Below are 22,038 nucleotides of genomic sequence, written 5' to 3'. Positions count from 1 at the left end.
CAAAATATAGTAAAATGAAAATTTTCTCATTCAAATCATTTGTCGTGTTGCCAACAAAACTCTCCTGTGTTAACAAATAATACACGTATACACAATAAATTATGGGAAAAATGTCGATCTTGTCGCACCAGTATCGAGCCACTATTGATACAGCCTGGTATCGATACAATTGATCTTTGTATCGCTCTGCCCACCTCGAGTGTTGATTGACTCTCTCTCTCAGTTGTTCCACGCAGCGTGGATGTGGACTTCTTTCGCGTTTGTGTCTCTCAACAAAACCTTTCCGTCCGTTTCGTCGGCGTCCGATGACTTGTCTCGGCAGCGGGCTCGAAACGTCCCTCGTGTTCTTTGTCCTCGCGCAGACGTCCTGTCCTCTTCAGGCGGGATGTGCCGCTAGGAGCTCGGCGTCAGCCTGACGGAGGACATGGACAACATCGGGGTGTCGTTCCTCGACCCACTGGACGACTACGAGCTCCTCCACAGGATTGGGTGCGGCACCTACGGGGATGTCTTCAAGGTGAGTCTTGTCGTCACACTTCTCTCATCTGCTTTCTTCAGCTGCCCTTTTTTTTTGTCCAACACTTCGTGCCAACACTAGTGACGCGCAAACTTGTGGCGGCAAGACACTTCTTGTTTCCAGAACGTTCTTGACAGTGCCGCTGACTTCCACGCATCACGGTAGTTATTCAAGGGAACAACGAACATGGTGTCCCTGGAGAAGTCTGGAAGTACAACCTTAAAACAGTAGCTCCTCAAATCCCGACATTAATTGGTTCTGTGACGGGGCTCTTGACTCAAAACACTTGTATCTCAAATCAACATCTCCTGTTAAAATTAATGGACATTTTTTTGGTGGGTTTTTTTCCCCCACAGCTCCCAAATTGCAAAATTTTAACATGTAACATGCAGAGTTTTGTAAAGTAATGTAATGATAATGTACAGTATTTACTAGGGATGTCCGATAATGGCTTTTTTCCCCCCGATATTGTCCAACTCTTAATTACCGATATCGATACATACAGTCGTGGAATTAACACATTATTATGCCTAATTTGGACAACCAGGTATGGTGAAGATAAGGTCCTTTTTTAAAAAATAAAATAAAATAAGATAAATTAAAAACATTTTCTTGAATAAAAAAAAGAAAGTAAAACAATATAAAAACAGTTACATAGAAACTAGTAATTAATGAAAATGAGTCAAATTAACTGTTAAAGGTTAGTACTATTAGTGGACCAGCAGCACGCACAGTCATGTGTGCTTACGGACTGTATCCCTTGCAGACTGTATTGATCTATATTGATATATAATGTAGGAACCAGAATATTAATAACAGAAAGAAACAACCCTTTTGTGTGAATGAGTGTAAATGGGACAGGGAGGTTTTTTGGGTTGGTGCACTAATTGTAAGTGTATCTTGTGTTATTTATGTTGATTTAATAAAAAAAAACAACAACAAAAAAACCTGATACGATAATAAAAAAAACGATACCGATAATTTCCGATATTACATTTTAAAGCATTTATCAGCCTCACGCAACCTGTTCCCAACATCTACAAAGCAATTAACTACCGGCTTCCACCTACTGATATGGACGAGAATAACATGGTTACTCTGCCGAGCTCTAGACAGCACAGACACTCAACAACGGCACATTATTTGCGGATTAAAATGACTGGTTTGCAAAAAATATTTTTCTACATCATATCCCACGGCACACCAGACGGCACAGTGGTTGAAAAACACTGAGCTGGCTACACGCTCAGTGATGTTTTTGATGATTTATTTCTTTAATTTGATGAATGTCATCCGTTTCCTCTTAGCACTGTCCTTCAAACTCTCTTTTTTCTTCCCTGCCATGGTTGGAAAACAGAGTTATGTCGATCGCTGGCTACAAGCTAATGCTAGCGAGTAAGACCCAATGTTTTGGTGGAATATTACGGGGTTCACTGTGACATTTGCTACGCCAACTAATGGCGAGGAATGCTTGTAACTCAAATGTTTGCTGGAAACTTAAAGTATAACTATTAGCTAACACTCTTAAGTTCAGGTAGCACTGTACAGTTTTCATTCAATGTATTCAGTATATAGGAATACATACTTTTCTTGGTTTTACTTTATTCAATTTAATTATTTTATTTTCATTTGTAATTCATATTATACATACATGTAAAAAAACTTACTTATTGTGTAAACCAGGGATGTGAAACATGCGGCCCGCAGGCCTGTTCTGGCTGAACAGCTTCAATCCGGCCCACAAGATGAGTTTGCAGAGTGTAATATTGTGTTTTTAAATGAAAGAAACTGCTTTTCTTAATATGTCCACCGGATGTCGCAATAGCAATTCTGTTAGGCAAGCAAATAGTTTATACCAGAGCGGGCAAGTATACCAAGCAAGAGGTACACAATAAAGCGGGGCTGCGACTCCTCCTCCTCGACCCTGTAAAACAAACAGGAGTAAAATAAAGAATTGTTGACCCCAGTTAAAATGCTGCATGAGACAGTGCACATTGATATAGTTCTGTGAAAACTAATGTCTTCTGTGCAAATGCCAAGGAAGTGAACACTGGAAATGACAACTGAGGTAGTTGATACATAGAATAGTTTTTATTTATGCTTTATTTTGTTTTTGGTTCAATCCTAGATGGGCTGTGACTTAAAGTTGAACTGCTTTGTAGACACACCGATATTAAGTCTAAATTAATTGTGTTCTTCATGGTGTTTTTGAAACTTTCATTTTCCTCAGAATTTTCTACTAACTTGAAGTGTTTTGTCAAGGGGATTATTTGTGATATGTACATTTTCAGAATGTGCTTGTTTTATTTTGGGCCGAAGTAAAACAAAGAAAGCAATCTGAAGTTGTCCTAGTTTTATTTTTAAGTTATTATGCCATGATTTCACCCGTCCGGCCCACTTGGGAATAGATTTTCCTCCATGCGGCCCCTGGGCCAACTTGATTATGACAACCCTGGTATAAATGTTTCCAATTATTTAATCAAATTTCTTTAAAAAAAATAAGCAGATCTGAAGAAAAAAACCTAGACTAATTTAGGCACCCATGAATTTGCCCATTTTTGACACACTACAAAGTGTGGCCCAGAGGTCATTTGAAGCCCACAGCTTTTCTTTTATTGGCACATTCTAATAATACAATTCAAAAGGAAAACTAAGAGAAAGAGCAAAAATAGCATACTATAAAGTGAAAAAGTTCATATGTTTTATATGTGTTATATTGTATATCTTTTATTCATTAAATATCTTTTACCTTTTAAAATGGTTTCTTTGTAAATATATTTTTTAAATATTAAACTGTTATAATTCTCTGTTAATTTTTTAATATATCAATTGAATTTAACTTTTTTGTATATGTACCATATATAGTGTAAGTTCCAGCTCTTTAGATGCCCCTGCAAAATGGACAACTATAATTAAACAAGAAAAAACAACAGCAAAAGTTGGAAAAAAGTCCTAATGTATTATAATTAAGTTTTAAATGTTAAAACTATAAATTATACTCAGTGGCCTAGTGGTTAGAGTGTCCGCCCTGAGATCGATAGGTTGTGAGTTCAAACCCCGGCCGAGTCATACCAAAGACTATAAAAATGGGACCCATTACCTCCCTGCTTGGCACTCAGCATCAAGGGTTGAAATTGGGGGTTAAATCACCAAAAATGATTCCCGGGCCCGGCACCGCTGCTGCCCACTGCTCCCCTCACCTCCCAGGGGGTGATCAAGGGCATGGGTCAAATGCAGAGGACAAATTTCACCACACCTAGTGTGTGTGTGTGACAATTATTGGTACTTTAACTTTAGTCACCACAAACAAATAATAATGAAAGATGATTGATAGGAGAACGGACGGAAACGCGGTCACGTCTCTTTCGTCTCCTGTGGTCCCGCCTCCATGTTATTATAAACGGGTTTTCTGTGGGGAAAAAAATACCATTTTCGTAAATCAAAAGTTCGAATTTTCCACAAATAAAGAAAAAAACATTTTTGGTCAGAAATCTGCAAATATCTGGGACAGCAAAGGCTAAATCACAGATATGCAAGGATCCACTCTACATTTAAACTGTATATTATATTATATTTTTATATTTTCCAGCTGTTTGGTTAGTCTAATGACATCCAATAGTCTGTCTTTACAAAATATATATCTATAATTACAGTAATTACTATTGGTACGGTTTTTTGTGTGTTTTTTTTATTGTGCCAAACTGTATTGCTTTCTTTATGCACTCCAAATTACTGGATCATCACTAAATGACTCATGTAAAATTAAAAACATTTTTTTTAAAGAATTACAGTGGACTGGTGATGCGATATGTTAAATAAAGGTTGCATGTAAAAATAAAGTGAATTTGGATAAGAAAATGAACTAAATCAACTTAATGCAGCAAAGAAATGAAGTGCAACTGTGTATGTTTTTTAATATTCATACATAATACACAAAACACTAGTCTTTACTCATTGTCTTCCTCCTATCCCTGTGTGCGTATGTTTACCAGCAGCATGACAAAGTCGTTCAAATAAGACGTAAATTCGTCCAACTGTTAAATGACAAGCTTTTCTCCGCGTCTCAGCAATTCTTATGTTAGGCATGTCATCTAATCTATACATTTATAAAAAGAGTGTATACATGAAAATACATTCGGTCATTTAAAGATGAATAAATACAGGAGTCACAAAGTGACATTGCACAACGGATATGAACTCAGCAAATAACGTAAAGCAGGAATTCTCAAACTGTGGTTCGCGCTTTATCTCGTGGTACGCCAAAGAATCACTTAAAAAAAAAAAGAAGAAACATTAAAAAAAATTACTTTATTAAATATTGTAATGACGTGACTCAAGCCGTTATCAAATGTTTATTAGCCTTCAGTGGAAGTCGTTATAATCCAAAAATCTAAAATAAACAATTACGACACAAACAGAGCCGCCTTATCATCTTACTTTTCTATCACTCAACACACGTGGGAACCGAAAGTTCTCCACGTTCTGCGCTTGCGTCCGCCCTATCCCAGCCCCCCCAGCCAATCAACACGCAGAATACATGTAAACAAAGATGAACATTGGCAAAGAAAGCTGCACGTAACAATCATGCCTTCAAGACCATGGGAAACAACAACATCATTGAATAAACTACATGTGGAACATAACATAACATATCACCCAGTCCGTTACAATAGAAATAGAATTACAAAAATATTTAAAATAGATTTTATTTTTCTATATTCAAACACAGTGTTACTGTTCAAACTGTATGTAATGTTACAGTGGCCAAAAGCATTGAATATACTTAGTAAATACAACCGCTGCCTTATTTTAATGAATACTTAAGTTAGAGTTAAAGTTAAAGTACCAATGATTGTCACACACACACTAGGTGAAATTTGTCCTCTGCATTTGACCCATTCCCTTGTTCACCCCCTGGGAGGTAAGGGGAGCAGTGGGCAGCAGCGGTGCCGCGCCCGGGAACTTAAGCCTACTATGCCACCGTATTTTAATGTTGGTCATTACGGTGGTACTTGGAGAGCAAGTGTTTTCTGAGGTGGTACTTGGTGAAAAAGTTTGAGAACCACTGACGTAAAGGATAGGACAAATGATATCAGATACCATATCTCAAAACTTTTAAACACCTTATAGCTGGACCGTTTCTCAAACAGGCTAATATTAGTTCATTGATTTATTTGCTCATCCTTTTACAGTATTCTCATGCTAAATTAAGTCAAAGTTAAAGTACCGATGATTGTCACACACACGAGGTGTAATGAAATTATTCTCTGCATTTTCCCATCACCCTTAATCACCCCCTGGGAGGTGAGGGGAGCAGTGAGCAGCAGCGGTGGCCGCGCCCGGTAATCATTTTTGGTGATTTAACCCCCAATTCCAACCCTTGATGCTGAGTGCCAAGCAGGGAGGTAATGGGTCCCATTTTTATAGTCTTTCGTATGACTCGGCCGGGGTTTGAACTCATGACCTACCGATCTCAGGGCGGACACTCTAACCATGTTTTTAGTGTTACGCCAACACACAGATGTCAGTCTTCTCTGAGTCTGTATATTCTTTTCTTGATAGAAAAAAAATTATCCTTTCTCTTTGAATGAAGAAAGAGTGCACGGAGAAACAATGGCACATTTTAGCCTCCCACTGTCGTCAGTGAGTCAGTGGGAGGTCAGACCTCTGCGCGTGTGACAGTGAGGGCCTTCATGAAGCTCACGTGAGGCCTGAAGCATCAAGAATCAGTCAAGAGATGAACATCTCAGGCTTGTGTAATACAAAAAAAGCAAATTCTCTCGCTTTAGGTGACAGGAAATGTGCTGCTAGAACAGGAAAGAAAACAGGAAGTGAGCGCAGGTTGTGATGACGTTCTGTGGCGGGTCGTGGATGCCAAAGTGAAAATGTGATGAATGGCGTCACTGCCAGGAGGCGAGGAAGTGGCCAACGTTACAATAGTGGTGCAGAAATATTGGGATGCTTACAGGAAGTGAAGAAAATAACAGTGTGTTCCACATCTTGTACTCACCTTTTCCAGCGAGGGCCACATGCAGAGAAAGAATAGAGAAAGACATACTTTTTAACATTAATGTAGGTCAATAAACATATTTGCTTTGTGCCATAGGAGAAATAACAGTTTCATATCTAATAATAATTCTTATTCATCTTTGTTATTTTAGTCTGTAGACTCGCCAAACGGCGCACTCATCCAAGTATTCCTTTGTGAAGCTGCCCTTGTTGTGGTTTCCTTGCCTCTTGTCTGTGGTCATTTGTGTCCCCAGTATTGTGGCTTCAAGTCTTTCAACTTCACAATAGGTACCAATGATAGTTACACACACACTAGGTGTGGTGAAATTAACCTCTGCATTTGACACATCCCCTTGTTCCACCCCCTGGGAGGTAAGAGGAGCAGTGAGCAGCAGCGGTGGCCGCGCTCGGGAATCATTCTGGTGATTTAACCCCCAATTCCAATTCTTGATGCTGAGTGCCAAGCAGGGAGGTAATGGGTTCCATTTTTATAGTATTTGGTATAACTAAGACACAGGTGCAACAAATATGGAATCTTCTGAGAGCTTTAGAGTTTAAGAATAACTTTTACTAAGAGAAGAGAAGCGTTTTTAGTAGCTTGTCTGAAGTTTGTTAAAGTTAAGTTAAAGTACCACTGTGAAGAGGTTTCCCTCTTGTGGGTTCTCCTGACCGAAATAGATCTGCTCGGAAGCCCGGGGGTCTGGGTTGAACAATCTTTTATTGTGCTAACACACCAGGTCACAACTCTGCTCGGTGACTTTTAAATTCCTCAATGTCCAGTGTGCATCTGCTGCATAACTCCCAACTCCCAACAACAGTGTCTCGGCCCGGCTGCTTCTAATAAGCATGGCAGGTGATTGGATGATGAACCCCAGCTGGGTAATCCAATGACCTGCCAGCTGTGCTTTGAGGCCAGTCCTTACACACCCCGCTCCACGGCGGGCCCGCAGACCACGCCCCCCTCCACACACTGTTACCGAAGAATATAAAAATGGGACCCATTACATCCCTGCTTGGCACTCAGCATCAAGGGTTGGAATTGGGGATTAAATCACCAAAATGATTCCCGAGCGCAACAACCGCTGCTGCTCACTGCTCCCCTCGCCTCCCAGGGAGTGGAACAAGGGGATGGGTCAATTGCAGAGGGTAATTTCACCACACCTAGTGTGTGTGATCGAAACAACTTGGAACAAACCTTTACCACTAATGTACATACGAGGGGCACACACACGCATTTTCACAGAGAGAGTGTGTGTGTGTGTGTGTGTGTGTGTGTGTGTGTGTGTGTGTGTGTGTGTGTGTGTGTGTGTGTGTGTGTGTGTGTGTGTTGGGGAAGGGTGGGGGCAAAAACCTGACATTTGACTAATGTGGTGGGGTCCAGTGCTGGAGCAATGAAACCAATAGAAAATGGCCTTCTAATAGGCCATATACATTTTTTTTTTAATGGTCCCCTCGGTCGATTTACATGACTTCGGTGTGTGAGTGTGTATGACAAGTGGTCAGAAAGAGGTACTGCAGTATATTCATGGGAAAATTCCTGACTTGTGTGAGTGGGCAATTATTTTGACTCGGGGGCCACATTTAGAGAAAAAAATGTGTCTGGCGGCCGGTATATCTATTTTTAGGAATACTACTACAAAACCTCACAATAATGTCTGATTGAATGCTAAAAACGTTATGACAGACCGCCTTAAAAAAACGTAATGGAATTTTACATTTTTTTATGAAGGATAAAACACTGAATATTGACAAAATATGAATGTCACACCCTTTTTGGATCGACATATTTTACAATCAACTGAAACGCAACAAAAATGCAACAAACAGTGAAATAAGAACATGAAGGGTACAAAATAAACCCACCTACAATCTGATATATCACTAAGCTTTAGAACTTTGTTGTGAAAATCTCCTTCCGCGTCTGTGGAAACACTTCCCGCCCACACTGCTTGGTGCCTTGTCTGAGCTGCTGTGACTTAGATTACCATAGTAACTAATTATATTACCATAGTAACTAATTAGATTACCATAGTAACTAGTATATCATCCATAAGCGCAGATTCCAACCATTGAAATACTTTGTATAGTTGAAGACTTACGGTCATTAGAAAACATGACTGCACATCATAATGGCAGCTACACTTTCCATCTTAAAGATCTAAAAAAAAAATTTGGGAATGTCCGGCGGGCCAGATTGAAAAGCTTAACGGGTCGCATGTGGCCCCCGGGCCTTAATTTGCCCAGGTCTGGGGTATGGGGCCAGGGGATATTTGGCTAATGAATTTGACACATGCACACGCAGAGTAGCAAACTAATGCGAACGCTTTTCTTCAATTACATTTAGGGGAGAGATGGGATTTATGACTCTTTGAAGGGAGCCAGATCTTGAGGAGCCGTTCCTTTTAAAGGGGAATTTGGCCTATTGTTCACAGTCATTATGTGAGACTAGACGACATATGTCTTTTTTTTTAATGCATCCTAACTTGTAAATAAAAGTCAGCTTACAACACAGCAAATGGAAGGTTCTCTAAAACCCAATGAAAACATCCAAAAACCGCCAACAATACTCCATTTACATTTTGTGACTTGAATATTAACCGAGTATTTGTGATATTGTTATTGTAAGCGCTAAAGCAGACAGATTGAAATTGTGATGTATTATACTGTAAGTGTGTTCATGTTCGAAATAAACTAAAAGAAAGAAAGAAAGAAAGAAAGAAACCATTTATAGCAGTGCTGTGAGCTGCTTCCTCGCCTCAGTGCTCGTGAAAGTTTATTTTAGATTGTAAATAATGCCTCAAACCTGGATAGTAGAAGGCTGAGGGCGCAATCCGACAAGTTGGTACACTTTGACAGCCAATTTAACTCGGAAATGGCGGGAAAGACACGAAAAGACACTTGGTTTTACCCCCTTTTTTGTTCGTGAGCATTATGAGTCTTTTTTTTCACCTAAATGGGAATATGTCAACATCCTAACAGTCGGCATCGCAGTGAGAGCAGACATTGCACAGTAAGTGATGTTCGATTATGTTTGTCGGCGCTCATAAAGTCTGCAGTGAGTAGTAATCAGTGCTGTTGTCGAAGGAAACGCAAAGGTTGTGATGCATTTTTGAAATAATGCGCCACGTATGCTTCAAATAATTAAAATACGTAAATATTAAATGTTATTATGAATGCTCCCATTACTACATTACATATATACTTACAGCATGTATATAAAACCATGATGGAGGTGTTTGGATGTTTTTTTAAGCGCTTTATAGGCAGAATAGAGCGACTCCCATAAGCTCGATTGTAAGTGGATTTATGATCGCATTTAATTACTATTTAGAATGCATAAAAAAAGAAAAACATATGTGATTTTGTCTTACATAAGGATGGTGAATGATATGCAAAATTCCAAAAATGTACAGTTCCCCTTTAAAGAGCCGTTCAAAAGACTGGCTCGTTGTTATTATTGTTTTTGTTGTTATCAAAGAAACAATCCCTGGTAGCAGTTATAAAATAAGTTGTGGATCAAAATCATTGAAATTTATAATTTAAATTTGTTTTGTTTTTTATTGTAAATATTCTATAAGTTGGTGCCGTATCCCCTTGCTTCAACATCATGCCCTCTTATTTCCAGTTTCTCATTACAAAATGTCCGGAAAGGAGTAAGAAGAAGCAGATCTTATTTAATCCTACCCCTTTCCACTTAACAGCAATTACACACATTTGTTCACTTCCTGTTCTCAATCAGTACACAATTAAAATCCATAAACAATAAAGTTCTATTGAGAATTTATTTAACTATTTACTGAAATAGTTAAATAAGTTATAATTTACATGAGTGGAGTGAATTATATTTATATAACGCTTTTCTCTAGGGACTTAAAGCGCTTTCCATAGTGAAACCCATTATCTAAGTGACATTTAAACCAGTGTGGGTGACACTGGGAGTAGATGGGTAAAGTATCTTGCCCAAGAACACAACGGCAGTGACTAGGATGGCAGATGCGGGGATCGAACCTCAAGTTGCTGGCATGGCTTAGTTCAAGATTTTCATCCGGATTCTTCTTCTTTGTACTTTGTAAACACTTGTAGTAGTTTAAAGAATTTCTTAAACTGGATCATGTTAGTACATTGTTTGACTTCTTTACGTAATCCATTATATAATTTAATTCCACACACTGTCTGATATGCTAAAGTTCGTAAATGTTGTACGTGTAAACAAAGGCCTTGAATGTATTTTTTCTGTCAGGTCATATTTCTCCTCTTTTGTTGAGAAGAACGGTTGTATAGTTTCTTTGTGCATAATTTTAGCTGTTTGCAAATGCACCAAATCATTGAATTTCAATATTTTGGATTCAATCACAAGAGCAGAAAAATATGCACATATTAAGAAAGAAAAACATATAATTAAAAAGTTTTTTGTTTTTTTTTAACTGCCGCTGCTTGCCTGCTAAGCTAACAAAAACAGCTCAAACTAAAATGCCTGTGAGACTCAGTCACATGTCACTTGGCAACAGGCACTGCCTTTTAAAGGCACACACACACTGTTATAAATGGGTTATACTTGTATAGCGCTTTTCTACCTTCAAGGTACTCAAAGCGCTTTGACTGTATTTCCACATTTACCCATTCACACACACATTCACACACACATTCACACACACATTCACACACACATTCACACACTGATGGCGGGAGCTGCCATGCAAGGCGCTAACCAGCAGCCATCAGAGGCAAAGGGTGAAGTGTCTTGCCCAAGGACACAACGGACGTGACAAGGAAGGTAGAAGGTGGGAATTGAACCCCAGTAACCAGCAACACTCCGATTGCTGGCACAGCCACTCTACCAACTTCGCCACGCCGTCCCTGTTCTCATATATATATATATATGTATATATATATACATATATATATATATATATATATATATATATATATATATATATATATATATATATATATATATATATATATATATATACTATATATATATATATACTGTATATATATATACTGTATATACATACATATGTCATTTTTTCTATTTATATATACACTTCATATGAAACTTATCAGATATTTGAAATAACGCATTCATTATTTTTCCTATTAATTAATTACATTTATTAAAGAGTAATTCTGTTAATAATTGAATTACTTTTTGGTAAAGTAACAAGCAACCATAATTAAATACGTTTTAAAAGTCTTTTTCAGCACACAGCCTGTCACACAGCATCATGAAGCAGTTGGCAGGTTGGTGTTCCTGGCTAAAACCTTTGTGTTTATGTCCTATAATAATGTTTACCTATATAAACATCGTTATTAAAGGTAAATTATTTTCATGTTGCTGCTGACGTTTAAACGTGTCCTCTTAAACCAGGGCACTTTATTTCACATTTTGTTCTTTTGTGATTGTATTATCTTAAGTATCAAGCATAGGTAAATGTTTTTTTTAAGGAAGATTGGAGATTATATTTGACTTTTATTATATTATTGTCAAGGCTTTTCCTTTTTTATTATCTCAAAACACCTCTTAAGTTGGGATCCTATTATTCAAAACCTGCTTTTCTTATTTGTTGGTACCTATTTTGTGTATTTGGGATCCCCATCAGTCCTTAAAACGTAAAATCAAAGCATGGTGGAGATATTTAGTTACATCAACGGATATTTCCATGTATGGGTTAGGTTATGGGCCAAACTATATCGGGATTTGAGTTTTGATCCATAACACCCAGCCCTACACTCCTGTTAGCGACAGTGCTAAGTTAACACAGTGTAGGGAGGTTCTCTGTGTTTAATTGAGTGTTACAGTAGGCCTTATGATGCATTGTGTTTATACGTATGAGTGCACAAGTGTATCTTGTTTAAGTGTAAATATTGAAATTGTGATATTTAAGAAATTTATTTTTGGTCTTAAATTTTTTCAGTTCTACAAAAAATGTTCTGTGCTACTAGTTCTTTTCATTTCGTAGCACCGTTGCTACGAGTTAAAAAGCTAAGCGTACAGCCCTGGTTATTAATACAAGACAATGCTCTATATAAAATAAATTATTTCATCACTTATGTTGTGATGTGGCACTATATAAAGGGGTGGTAGTTCCCCCCTAATATAATGGCAGGAGAAGCACTGTGTCATCATCAATGTGGTGAGAGGGCTCCAGCCCAGTTGCTGCCTGTCACATAAATCAGCCTGTAAACTGCTGACTAGTGCTTTTGTGTTTAGCTACTACGGGCTTCTAGCACTTTCTGTTGTTGGTACGAGTCACTGACAATATTTGTGCTGGAGGATTTTCATCTGTCCGAGGGTATAAAAGCAACAATATGTAAGTCTTGGGTTTCAAGATTACAGCTTGTAAATTGTGCGTATAATGTTATGGTGAGAATAGGGTCTGTTGTTGCCACGGTGACCCTACTCTAGTGACCAGCCAGGACTCATGTCGTGTAAGGTTCCCATGTTGCAAACACAATAAAATGTATAGATGGTATTTTTTACATTTTTGTCAGGTCTTCTGCATCTTTTTGTGTTTGTGGGCTGGCAACAACATGACTTTATGCCTTTCAGATGGTTTTAAAGAGAAAATAAGCACGGGAGGTTTTTTTGACGCGGTTCCAATCTTTCTATATTGAGCACCGTCTTATTTTCCTCGTCCAGGCTCGCAACATCCGCACATCCAAACTGGCAGCCATCAAGATTGTCAAGTTGGACCCAGGTCAGTCTCGCAGTGTGCGTTAGGGTGTTTATTATGTACATTTTAAATTTTGCTTGTCCTCTTGTGCAGGCGATGACATCACATCCATCCAACAGGAGATCACCATGATGAAGGAGTGCAAGCATAAAAACATTGTGGCTTACTTTGGCAGTTACCACAGGTGCCTTTACTTCTTGAAGCATGTTTTTTTTATTATGTGAAACGGTTAAGACATGTTGTGTCACTCGGCAGGAACACCAAACTGTGGATTTGCATGGAGTACTGCGGGGGAGGCTCCCTTCAGGATATATACCATGGTACAAATACTGTATATTTATATTTATGTTGTTTTCTTGTTGACTGTCAGACCTTTTATTAATCCTATTGCTTTGGACAGTGACCGGCCCATTGAAGGAGAAACAGATTGCATACGTGTGCAGGGAGACTCTCCAGGTAAAACAAGGTTACTTTACGAAATGTTACATAACGTCATCACAAGGACTCATGTACGATCCAAAACCTAAAACACAATAAAACACATGCAACAAAAAAAAGTTTAGCCAAATTACAATGAAGTTAGCCAAGTTTTCAGGGGCGTAATTATATAACTGTAAGTCAGCGCAGTGTAGCAGCCATGCTAAGCGACGTGTCTACGTGGCGGTCATCTTAGCAGGGGTCATTTTCCCATTTATGAAATGCAATACACTCTGATGTATATTGAAAATAATTCATAACTTGATACATTTTCATGTGGTTTACTTTATTGCCACCTTAGAAAACAAGTGCTTTTAATAAACATTTTATTTTTTTTGTGGGGAAAAAAAGTCTTACCTATGAAACATTGTTCCCAGTGTCCTTGTTTCAACTGTACAGCATATTTTCGAACCATATGCAGTCGGGTTGGGAACAACTCATGATCTGAAATGAATCCAATTCCTGAGTTGATGAGTCGATACAGAATCGATCCAACAAAATTCTTGATTTCAATCGATTTTCGCAATATATAATTTGGTATTAAATTTACAATTTACACAGCTCCTCTTGGCTGCTGACATACGATGTACACGCACAGCAAGTAAGCACGGAGATGGAGGGGGAAAAAAATTATAGAAATAAAAAATTTATTATTGAAAAAATATTTATAAATAATTTGTTATTACTTCATTTTTTTGGGTAGATTTTTAAATATTAGGAATCGATTTAGAATCTAAATAAATGTGAATTGTTTTTGTTTTTTGAGCACCCCTAGTATGCAGTACGGCGTTCTATGATCAGGGGCACCACACAACAGGGATATCTGTTTTCAAAGACTTAAAAGGGCCATAACCTTCTCATTTCAGGGCTTTATGTTATATCCCTGTGGGCCACTATTGTAAGTTTATTTGAATTCAATATTCCATAAATCACAAGTTGTGCACCATTCAGGGAAAATCTGCATTTTTATGCTCATGCTCAGATTCAGCAGCCTTTTCCGCGACCACGTCTACTCTGTTGTGAGTGGTCGGTGGCTGGGGGTCACAAAACAGCTGTATGTGAAATGGCCAAGGAGCATCGACCGTGACGAAGGTCTTTAGCTTCCCAGAAAACAGAATATATTCCCACTGCTGACTTTGTCTGATTTAGATAGACAATTCTTACATCCGATAAAACTTTCCCTTAGCCATTTCAAGAAAAAGACGCCAATTCAGGGCTATTCGAAGTTTTAGCAGTGGCATAACAATGACAGTAGGGATAACTTAAAACACACCAATCTCATGATAGAGATGAGAACCAGAGCATGTTGATGTGATTGTACAATTTTTATTTGCTTATTTTCTCTGTGAAATTGTTTTAAGGTCTTCGTTTGTTTTTTCTTTTTCTTTCTGTTTGGAGCATTTGGACCTTGCTGAACTTTTGCGTCTGTCGGCCACCTACTCATGTGTTTTCCAGCAGATACATTGTGTTTGAAGCACTATCTGTAAATATGACCGACCTTGTTCAGGGTTTCGTTTATAATCTGCACTTAATCCACCGTAATCTACATGCTGGTGATTTTCACGCTTAATCTCCACTCTTAATGCCCTTTTTGTGACCACGCCCACTTGTTCCTTTTGCTTCACTTCATTCTGATTACTCCTGTTTACTAGGGGTGTAACGAGTCGTTTCAACTCTGATTCAAATCCTAATTTGAGGTTGCAATATGATTCAGGGGCGATATTAGTTTATTTAGAAACAATACGATCTGAAACGATTCAGTGAGTTGAAATCGATTCAGTAACTTTAACCTAAAATTCAACCAGTATGACATGCTGGATACTGAACACTGCAGGTGAAGTTTTACTATATCTTTATAATCTGTAACTCGTATATATTCTAATTTTATTATTAAATTCGATGCAGTCAGACCGGATGTAGAGCATAGCACTTGTATTGAGAAAGTGTGTGGTTAGTTTTGGATCGCTTGACAACTGAAATGTGTGACGTGATGGGGAGAGAGACAAAGTTGGATGTAAATAGGTGTCTCAGAAAAGTATTTCACAAAAGTTCTTATTTTACAACCGTTTCATTTAATTGTTGCATCTATTATTTTTATTAGTGTATTTTATATGTCCTTCATGTATACTGTGAGTGACCTAGTAGTTAATTTATGTATATTTTAGGTAGGTATAAAATCAGACTTGCACTATAAAACTTAACTCACTGTCTCATAACCCGAGGTCTCGCCTGTTCCTCCAATGAGGAGAGACAGGTGAGTATTGTACAATAAGAATGTATCTTTAGAACCAGTTAAATTTGAAACACACTTTTTTACAAGCTCTATAAGCAGGGGGTCCCTGCTCCATTTCTCTATTAGTTTGGGTGACCTTGGCTTGGAAAATGTTGAAGACCCCTGCACTTGAGTACACCAATGCAATACTTACAAAATAGAAGTGTGTTTGAAGGGCACCATTTGTTTCGGTAATATTTTGCTTCATTAGTTTGACAAGCGGTAGAAAATGGATCGATGGATGGATGGAGTTTGTGCTATAATGCAACATTCTATATACTTTTCCAGGGTTTGTATCATCTGCATGAAACGGGCAAAATGCATAGAGACATCAAGGTAACATTTTTTATTTACAATGTTTTTTGGTTGTTTCTTAATGCTTCATGTTTAAAAATGCAATGTGTTCCCTGTAGGGCGCCAACATCCTTTTGACAGAGCGAGGAGACGTCAAACTTGGTCAGTTATGACCTGCTTCCAACACAATTAGTATTGATAAAATGACCGTCATGATTATGTGTGTGCGTGTGCTTTTCAGCGGATTTTGGTGTGGCTGCAGAGATCAGCGCTTCTGTGGCCAAAAGGAAGTCTTTCATAGGAACGCCTTACTGGTAGGATCACACACAGGGCCGCCGCGACCAACAGGCCGAACACAGACTGTGCGTGCGGGCCCCGTTATGCATGACGAAGCGCATGTAAAAATGAGTGCTTCATATGAAATGTTACTGCAAGCGTATTCCTACCTGCTTCCTGCTCTGTCACTGGTAAGACTGCTGTCTTACATAATTAAGGCTTGTCTTGTAAGTCAGAAAATACTGGGTTCAAATCCCAGTCGGAGTTGAGGAACTAGGTTTTTTGAATTGATGTTTTGACAATGATAAAATTATTATTTTACACACAAAATATTATAATTGAACATTAAATTGAATTGAACATGAATTTAATTTATTGTAAAACATGCATAATATTCAATTCAAGTTCGTTTTAAAAATGTATAAAACTAATTTCAAATGAAAAAAAAAGTGTGAAAACAAATTCAGTGGGAGGGCTTCAAACAAAAATGTTGCTTTAGGCCCCAATTTAGCCTGCGGTGGCCCTGACCACACACAGTAAGCTGCAAACAACAAAGCTCCAGAAAGCTACCTTGAGGAACTCCAACCACAGATTGATTTAGTGCCTGTATCTATCTGTGTTGGCCCTGCGATGAGGTGGCGACTTGTCCAGGGTGTACCCCGCCTTCCACCCGAATGCAGCTGGGATAGGCTCCAGCACCCCCCGTGACCTCGAGAGGGACAAGCAGTAAAAAATGGATGGATGGAACTTAAAGGTTCAGTTTGCAGAAGGCTCTGAATTAGAGATGTGACGTTCGCGAACGAGTCGGGTCCTTCAAGTGATCGATAAGAACCGATTTGCTGTTGAAATGCGTTCGTTTGAAAGCCGTTTTTTATGCAAATTGCCCTCGCTGGAATCTCAGAATGACAATGAGAACAGCTTTATTGTCTTTATATGTTGAAGGAGTAATGACTTCACCGAGTTAGTCATCCCAGAAGGCTCTATTCATGTGTAAGCAATCCTGCGCACGCACTCACGCAGACAGCTCACTTAGGGGAGGAGTTTAAAAAACACCTGAAATTACTGCAGCCTACTATCCACTTTATTCGGAATTACAAAAAGATATTAGCATCTGGAAAAGAAAACAAAAGTCGAAGGAAACATAGCATTTTGATGAACTTCCACGCAATCCGCGGGGGTGATGACATACAAGGTAAAGCGGACATAGTGACATCACTGTCAAAAAATGGGGAATGTTAACAATTAAAACAAAATCCAAATTAGATAATTATCAATATTCAAAATAATTCTCACATATAGTGTCTATATTGTTGTAATGTATACATTTTGATTTATTGACCAAACGTTTATCTTATTACTGCCACGAGTGATTGTTTCCTTTATGAAAACAAGTTGCTTCAAAAATAAATAAATATAGAAAGGAGCGAGTCTTTTGAACGGCTCTTTTAAAGGAACGGCTCCTCAAGATCCGGCTCTCTTCAAAGAGCCATAAATCCCACCTCTACTCCAAATTACATTTTTTGAAAGCCTAAACTGTAAGAACACCACATACAGCTCGGATATGTTACCAATAGTTGTTTGAGAGAACAGGTTTTTCAAATACATGTTTACACTTATCACAATCAGAAGTTGTCAATCATACGTGTATCGCGCAAATGTGCATGCCTGTCACCTGTGCACAAGGATGGTTGTTTTATTTTCATTCCTGTTGGACCAGTGAGTGAATGTCATAGACACTTCCAACAACAGTGCTGTTGTAACATTACATTATCATTTTGCGGCATGTATGTATTAGTTGGACGTAGTTTGCACGGTCTGTTATAATTCTCTCAGCTTGTTGGAACGTGATCTCCCTCTAGGCAGCCATCTATCCATGACATCTATGTGTGACTCTCTGCTTCCTGTGTGTGTGCAGGATGGCTCCAGAGGTGGCGGCCGTGGAGAAGAAGGGCGGCTATAACCACCTGTGCGACATCTGGGCCGTCGGCATCACAGCCATCGAGCTGGCCGAGCTCCAGCCCCCCATGTTTGACCTCCACCCAATGAGGTGTGGCACCACAGACCTCTGCCTTGTTTTTTCTCGTTTTGGCTTGTGGTCAGCAGCCACATTGAACTCTTTGTGCTCTTGTGTTTCAGGGCTTTGATGTTGATGTCCAAGAGCAGCTTTCAACCACCAAAGCTAAAGGAGAAAACTAAATGGTGAGTGTTTTTTTTCTCACCCTCAAATGTCCCATCATTCCAAATCAGTGAAGAAGCTTAAGTGCAGAGCTTTTAAAAATATATATTTATATATACTGTATATATATATATATATATATATATATATATATATATATATATATATATATATATATATATATATATATATATATATATATATATATATATATATATATATATATATATATATATATACAGGTATATATATATATGTATGTATGTATGTGTATGTGTGTATACATATATTTGTGTGTATATACAGTATATGTATATATATGAATATGTGTGTATATATATATATATATATATATATATATATATATATATATATATATATATATATATATATATATATATATATATATATATATATATATATGTATATATATATGTATGTATGTATGTATGTATGTATGTATGCGTGTGTGTGTGTGTGTATATGTATGTTTATATATATGAGTGTGTCTATATACAGTATATATATAGTACAGTGGGGCAAAAAAGTATTTAGTCAGCCACCCATTGACAATCAATGGGTGGCTGACTAAATACTTTTTTGCCCCACTGTATATATATGTGTGTGTGTGTGTATATATATATGTATATATATGAATGTGTGTATATACAGTATATATATAGTATATATATGTATGCGTGTGTGTGTATATGTGTGTGTATGTGTGTGTGTATATATATATATATATATATACCGTATATACAGTGTATATATATATATATATATATATATATATATATATATATATATATATATATATATATATATACATACATATATACTGTATATACAGTATATATGTAAGTCATGAAAGGCAACTTCAAAAGCGAGCACTCCTTAAAAGAGGGTGATGATAGATGCGTCTCACGTTTGGTGCTTATAAGCATCTTAAAAAGAGTCCTTTTAGTCAGCTTTCTTTTCATTTTGCAGGTGTCCGGCCTTCCAGAGCTTTGTGAAGATGGCGCTCATCAAAAACCCTCGCAAAAGGCCATCTGCTGAGACGCTGCTACAGGTGAGCTTTGCCAAGTCATGTCTTGCATTTCCAGGACGTGATCCTTGACCTCCTCCACCCCCAGCATCCGTTCGTGACGCAGTTGTTGACGCGCAACCTGGTCATTGAGCTACTGGACATGGCCAACAACCCCGAGCTGCACACCCCGCACGACATGGACGACAACGAACTGGAGGTTGGCAGTCGACGAGTTGCTTTTCCATGATGATATTTACATATCAGCTGCTAACACTGTTGACAGATTGGGATCGATGCGCCCGACAAGATCCGCTCTGCAGGGAAACATCTGCCTGTGGAGAGGACCGTGTCAGAAGAGCAATGTGAGTGATGTCCACACACAACTGAACAACAAAAACTGTCTTAAAAAAGTGAATACGGTCTTCAAATTTAAGCAATAATTTTTATTCCGTTAAATCTTATCACAAACAAGACTAGGAAGTGGGGATGTGCCGATCAATCAGGCCACAGATCGGTATCGGGCGATTGTCATGAAAAAGTATGTGATCGCCATTGCAGATTATTGCGTTTTAATGTCGATCACAAACGCAGATCCCCTCTGGCTGACACTGTATTAATTTTTAATCCCTGATTGATAATCTAGAAGCTAATTTTGTATCTCCAGACACAGTGTGGAGACACTCATATAAGTTAATAAAAAATCACCTTAATTATGACAAACTGAATGTATTATTAAGTATCATTATCAAGTGTCATTATCAAGTATTAGAATGAAGCTGAACATGTTACACAAGCCGGGAGCCAGCATGCTAATAGCTAAACTGACCGCTAAACTAGCTTGAAGCAACAGAAGAAATAAGTGCTTAGTACATTTTAGGAAATGTAGGTGAAACCACATCACAGAAGAAAGTAAACCGATATTAACAGGAGATTAAAAAGTACATTAGTGGATACTATAACAACAACTGTTGCTGTGTCAGCATTGTCACTAGATGGATCAATCCATACATTGATGATGTTGATACCAAGAGTAGCAACAGAATGTGATTGATAGAGTGACAAGGTTGATATTTTTATTTTCCTCATAATCTTTATTTGCTTCTTTTGTTAATGTTTACAAACTCAGTGAATAATTCCCTTGACACCAGAGAACTTTGAGAGCAAAAAAGATTTAAAAGAGTAGTTTACATATAGATAATAGTTTTTGCTTTTAGTTATTGTGTACTATTGACTTTGTTTTGTTCAATTGAATGTAATAAAATAGAACAAGGAAGTAGTTTAAATATTGTGTTGATATTGTTAAACTGTTAATAGCACTCACAATAAATAAAATGAACAATTTACAGTTAATTGCTTGTATTCAGTCACATGACTTCTTCCCAGAAGTGAAAGACAGTGGTGGTCAACCAAGCCAAGATGGCCGTTGTGCGGCAGTGCGCAAGGGGCCTAGATCTTCCTGCAAAAAGCAGATACGAGCAAAACATCTATCTATATACGTTATCAAAAAAGATTTGTCGATTGATATCAAGGATTATCCATCGATCGAGTTCCCAGATATATCAAACTATCTTTCGCTCCAACGTCAGTCTACACGACAAAACAGATGAAAACTTGGAAAAGCATGAAGGTCACAACTTCTTTGTGTGTGGCTCGGTCAGGGAAAATGGTATCAAGACTCTCCCGGATAAATATGCATTGTTTTTGCTCGGGTAAAGTTGCATTTCATGATTTACCTTCGCATCCACAGCCATGTTTGTAGCTTTGTTGTTGTTGCACGCGCCGCTTACTAACTGCAGCTCTCAACATTGTGTATGTGCTGAAAACACCATTCGTGTTTGTTGCCTTTGGTAAACGTTTAGATTTTGCTCACATTTGCTTTCTTTTATTTAGACTCTCCAATTTCGAGCTTTATGAAACACACGTAGCAAAAATGCATTTTAAGAAATCCGAAACAAGATAAAACATAAATAATATCAAGACAAATGGGAAATACTAAAAGTTGAAAGTATATCAGACAAACCTTTATCGAAGTGATCACTGATCACAAACTCGCATTCTTCGACTCTGCTCCCTTGTACTGGAGTTCATGCTACTTTTCTCGTCGTCGTTTCATAAAATCTTGCACTCTTCCGCCCTTCTTGATTACCTCTCGAGAAACTAAAGAAACGTTTACCATTTTCACAATTTCAACGGTTTGTACAGCCGAAAACAATGCATGCATAGGGCATTTTTCTTCGAGAAAGGCTAAATGGCGCCTAGTATCCAGTGAGAACAGACGCTGGCTTGACCACCACGCATATTTAATGAGCC

The 22,038-nt window shown here is 38.0% G+C and overlaps 1 protein-coding gene across 4 annotated transcripts in view; it reads left to right on the top strand.

Moving 5' to 3' along the window:
- The first annotated feature begins 223 nt into the window (after nucleotides 1-223).
- The window catches only part of LOC133661661 (mitogen-activated protein kinase kinase kinase kinase 2-like), a 37,879-nt gene continuing 16,064 nt past the window's right edge, over nucleotides 224-22,038 (top strand). For all 4 annotated transcript variants that reach the window (XM_062065041.1, XM_062065040.1, XM_062065042.1 and 1 more), the window contains exons 1-13: nucleotides 224-517; nucleotides 13,170-13,227; nucleotides 13,297-13,387; nucleotides 13,459-13,523; nucleotides 13,604-13,659; nucleotides 16,241-16,288; nucleotides 16,366-16,408; nucleotides 16,488-16,560; nucleotides 18,438-18,569; nucleotides 18,659-18,721; nucleotides 19,689-19,770; nucleotides 19,835-19,945; nucleotides 20,012-20,090. In XM_062065041.1, the coding sequence (XP_061921025.1) occupies nucleotides 425-517; nucleotides 13,170-13,227; nucleotides 13,297-13,387; nucleotides 13,459-13,523; nucleotides 13,604-13,659; nucleotides 16,241-16,288; nucleotides 16,366-16,408; nucleotides 16,488-16,560; nucleotides 18,438-18,569; nucleotides 18,659-18,721; nucleotides 19,689-19,770; nucleotides 19,835-19,945; nucleotides 20,012-20,090 (994 nt within the window). In that variant the 5' untranslated portion in view covers nucleotides 224-424. The remainder of the gene's footprint in view (nucleotides 518-13,169; nucleotides 13,228-13,296; nucleotides 13,388-13,458; nucleotides 13,524-13,603; nucleotides 13,660-16,240; nucleotides 16,289-16,365; nucleotides 16,409-16,487; nucleotides 16,561-18,437; nucleotides 18,570-18,658; nucleotides 18,722-19,688; nucleotides 19,771-19,834; nucleotides 19,946-20,011; nucleotides 20,091-22,038) is intronic.

Source organism: Entelurus aequoreus, linkage group LG12, assembly GCF_033978785.1.
Source record: "Entelurus aequoreus isolate RoL-2023_Sb linkage group LG12, RoL_Eaeq_v1.1, whole genome shotgun sequence".
Lineage (NCBI taxonomy): Eukaryota > Metazoa > Chordata > Actinopteri > Syngnathiformes > Syngnathidae > Entelurus > Entelurus aequoreus.
This window is presented reverse-complemented; position numbering and strand designations above follow the sequence as displayed.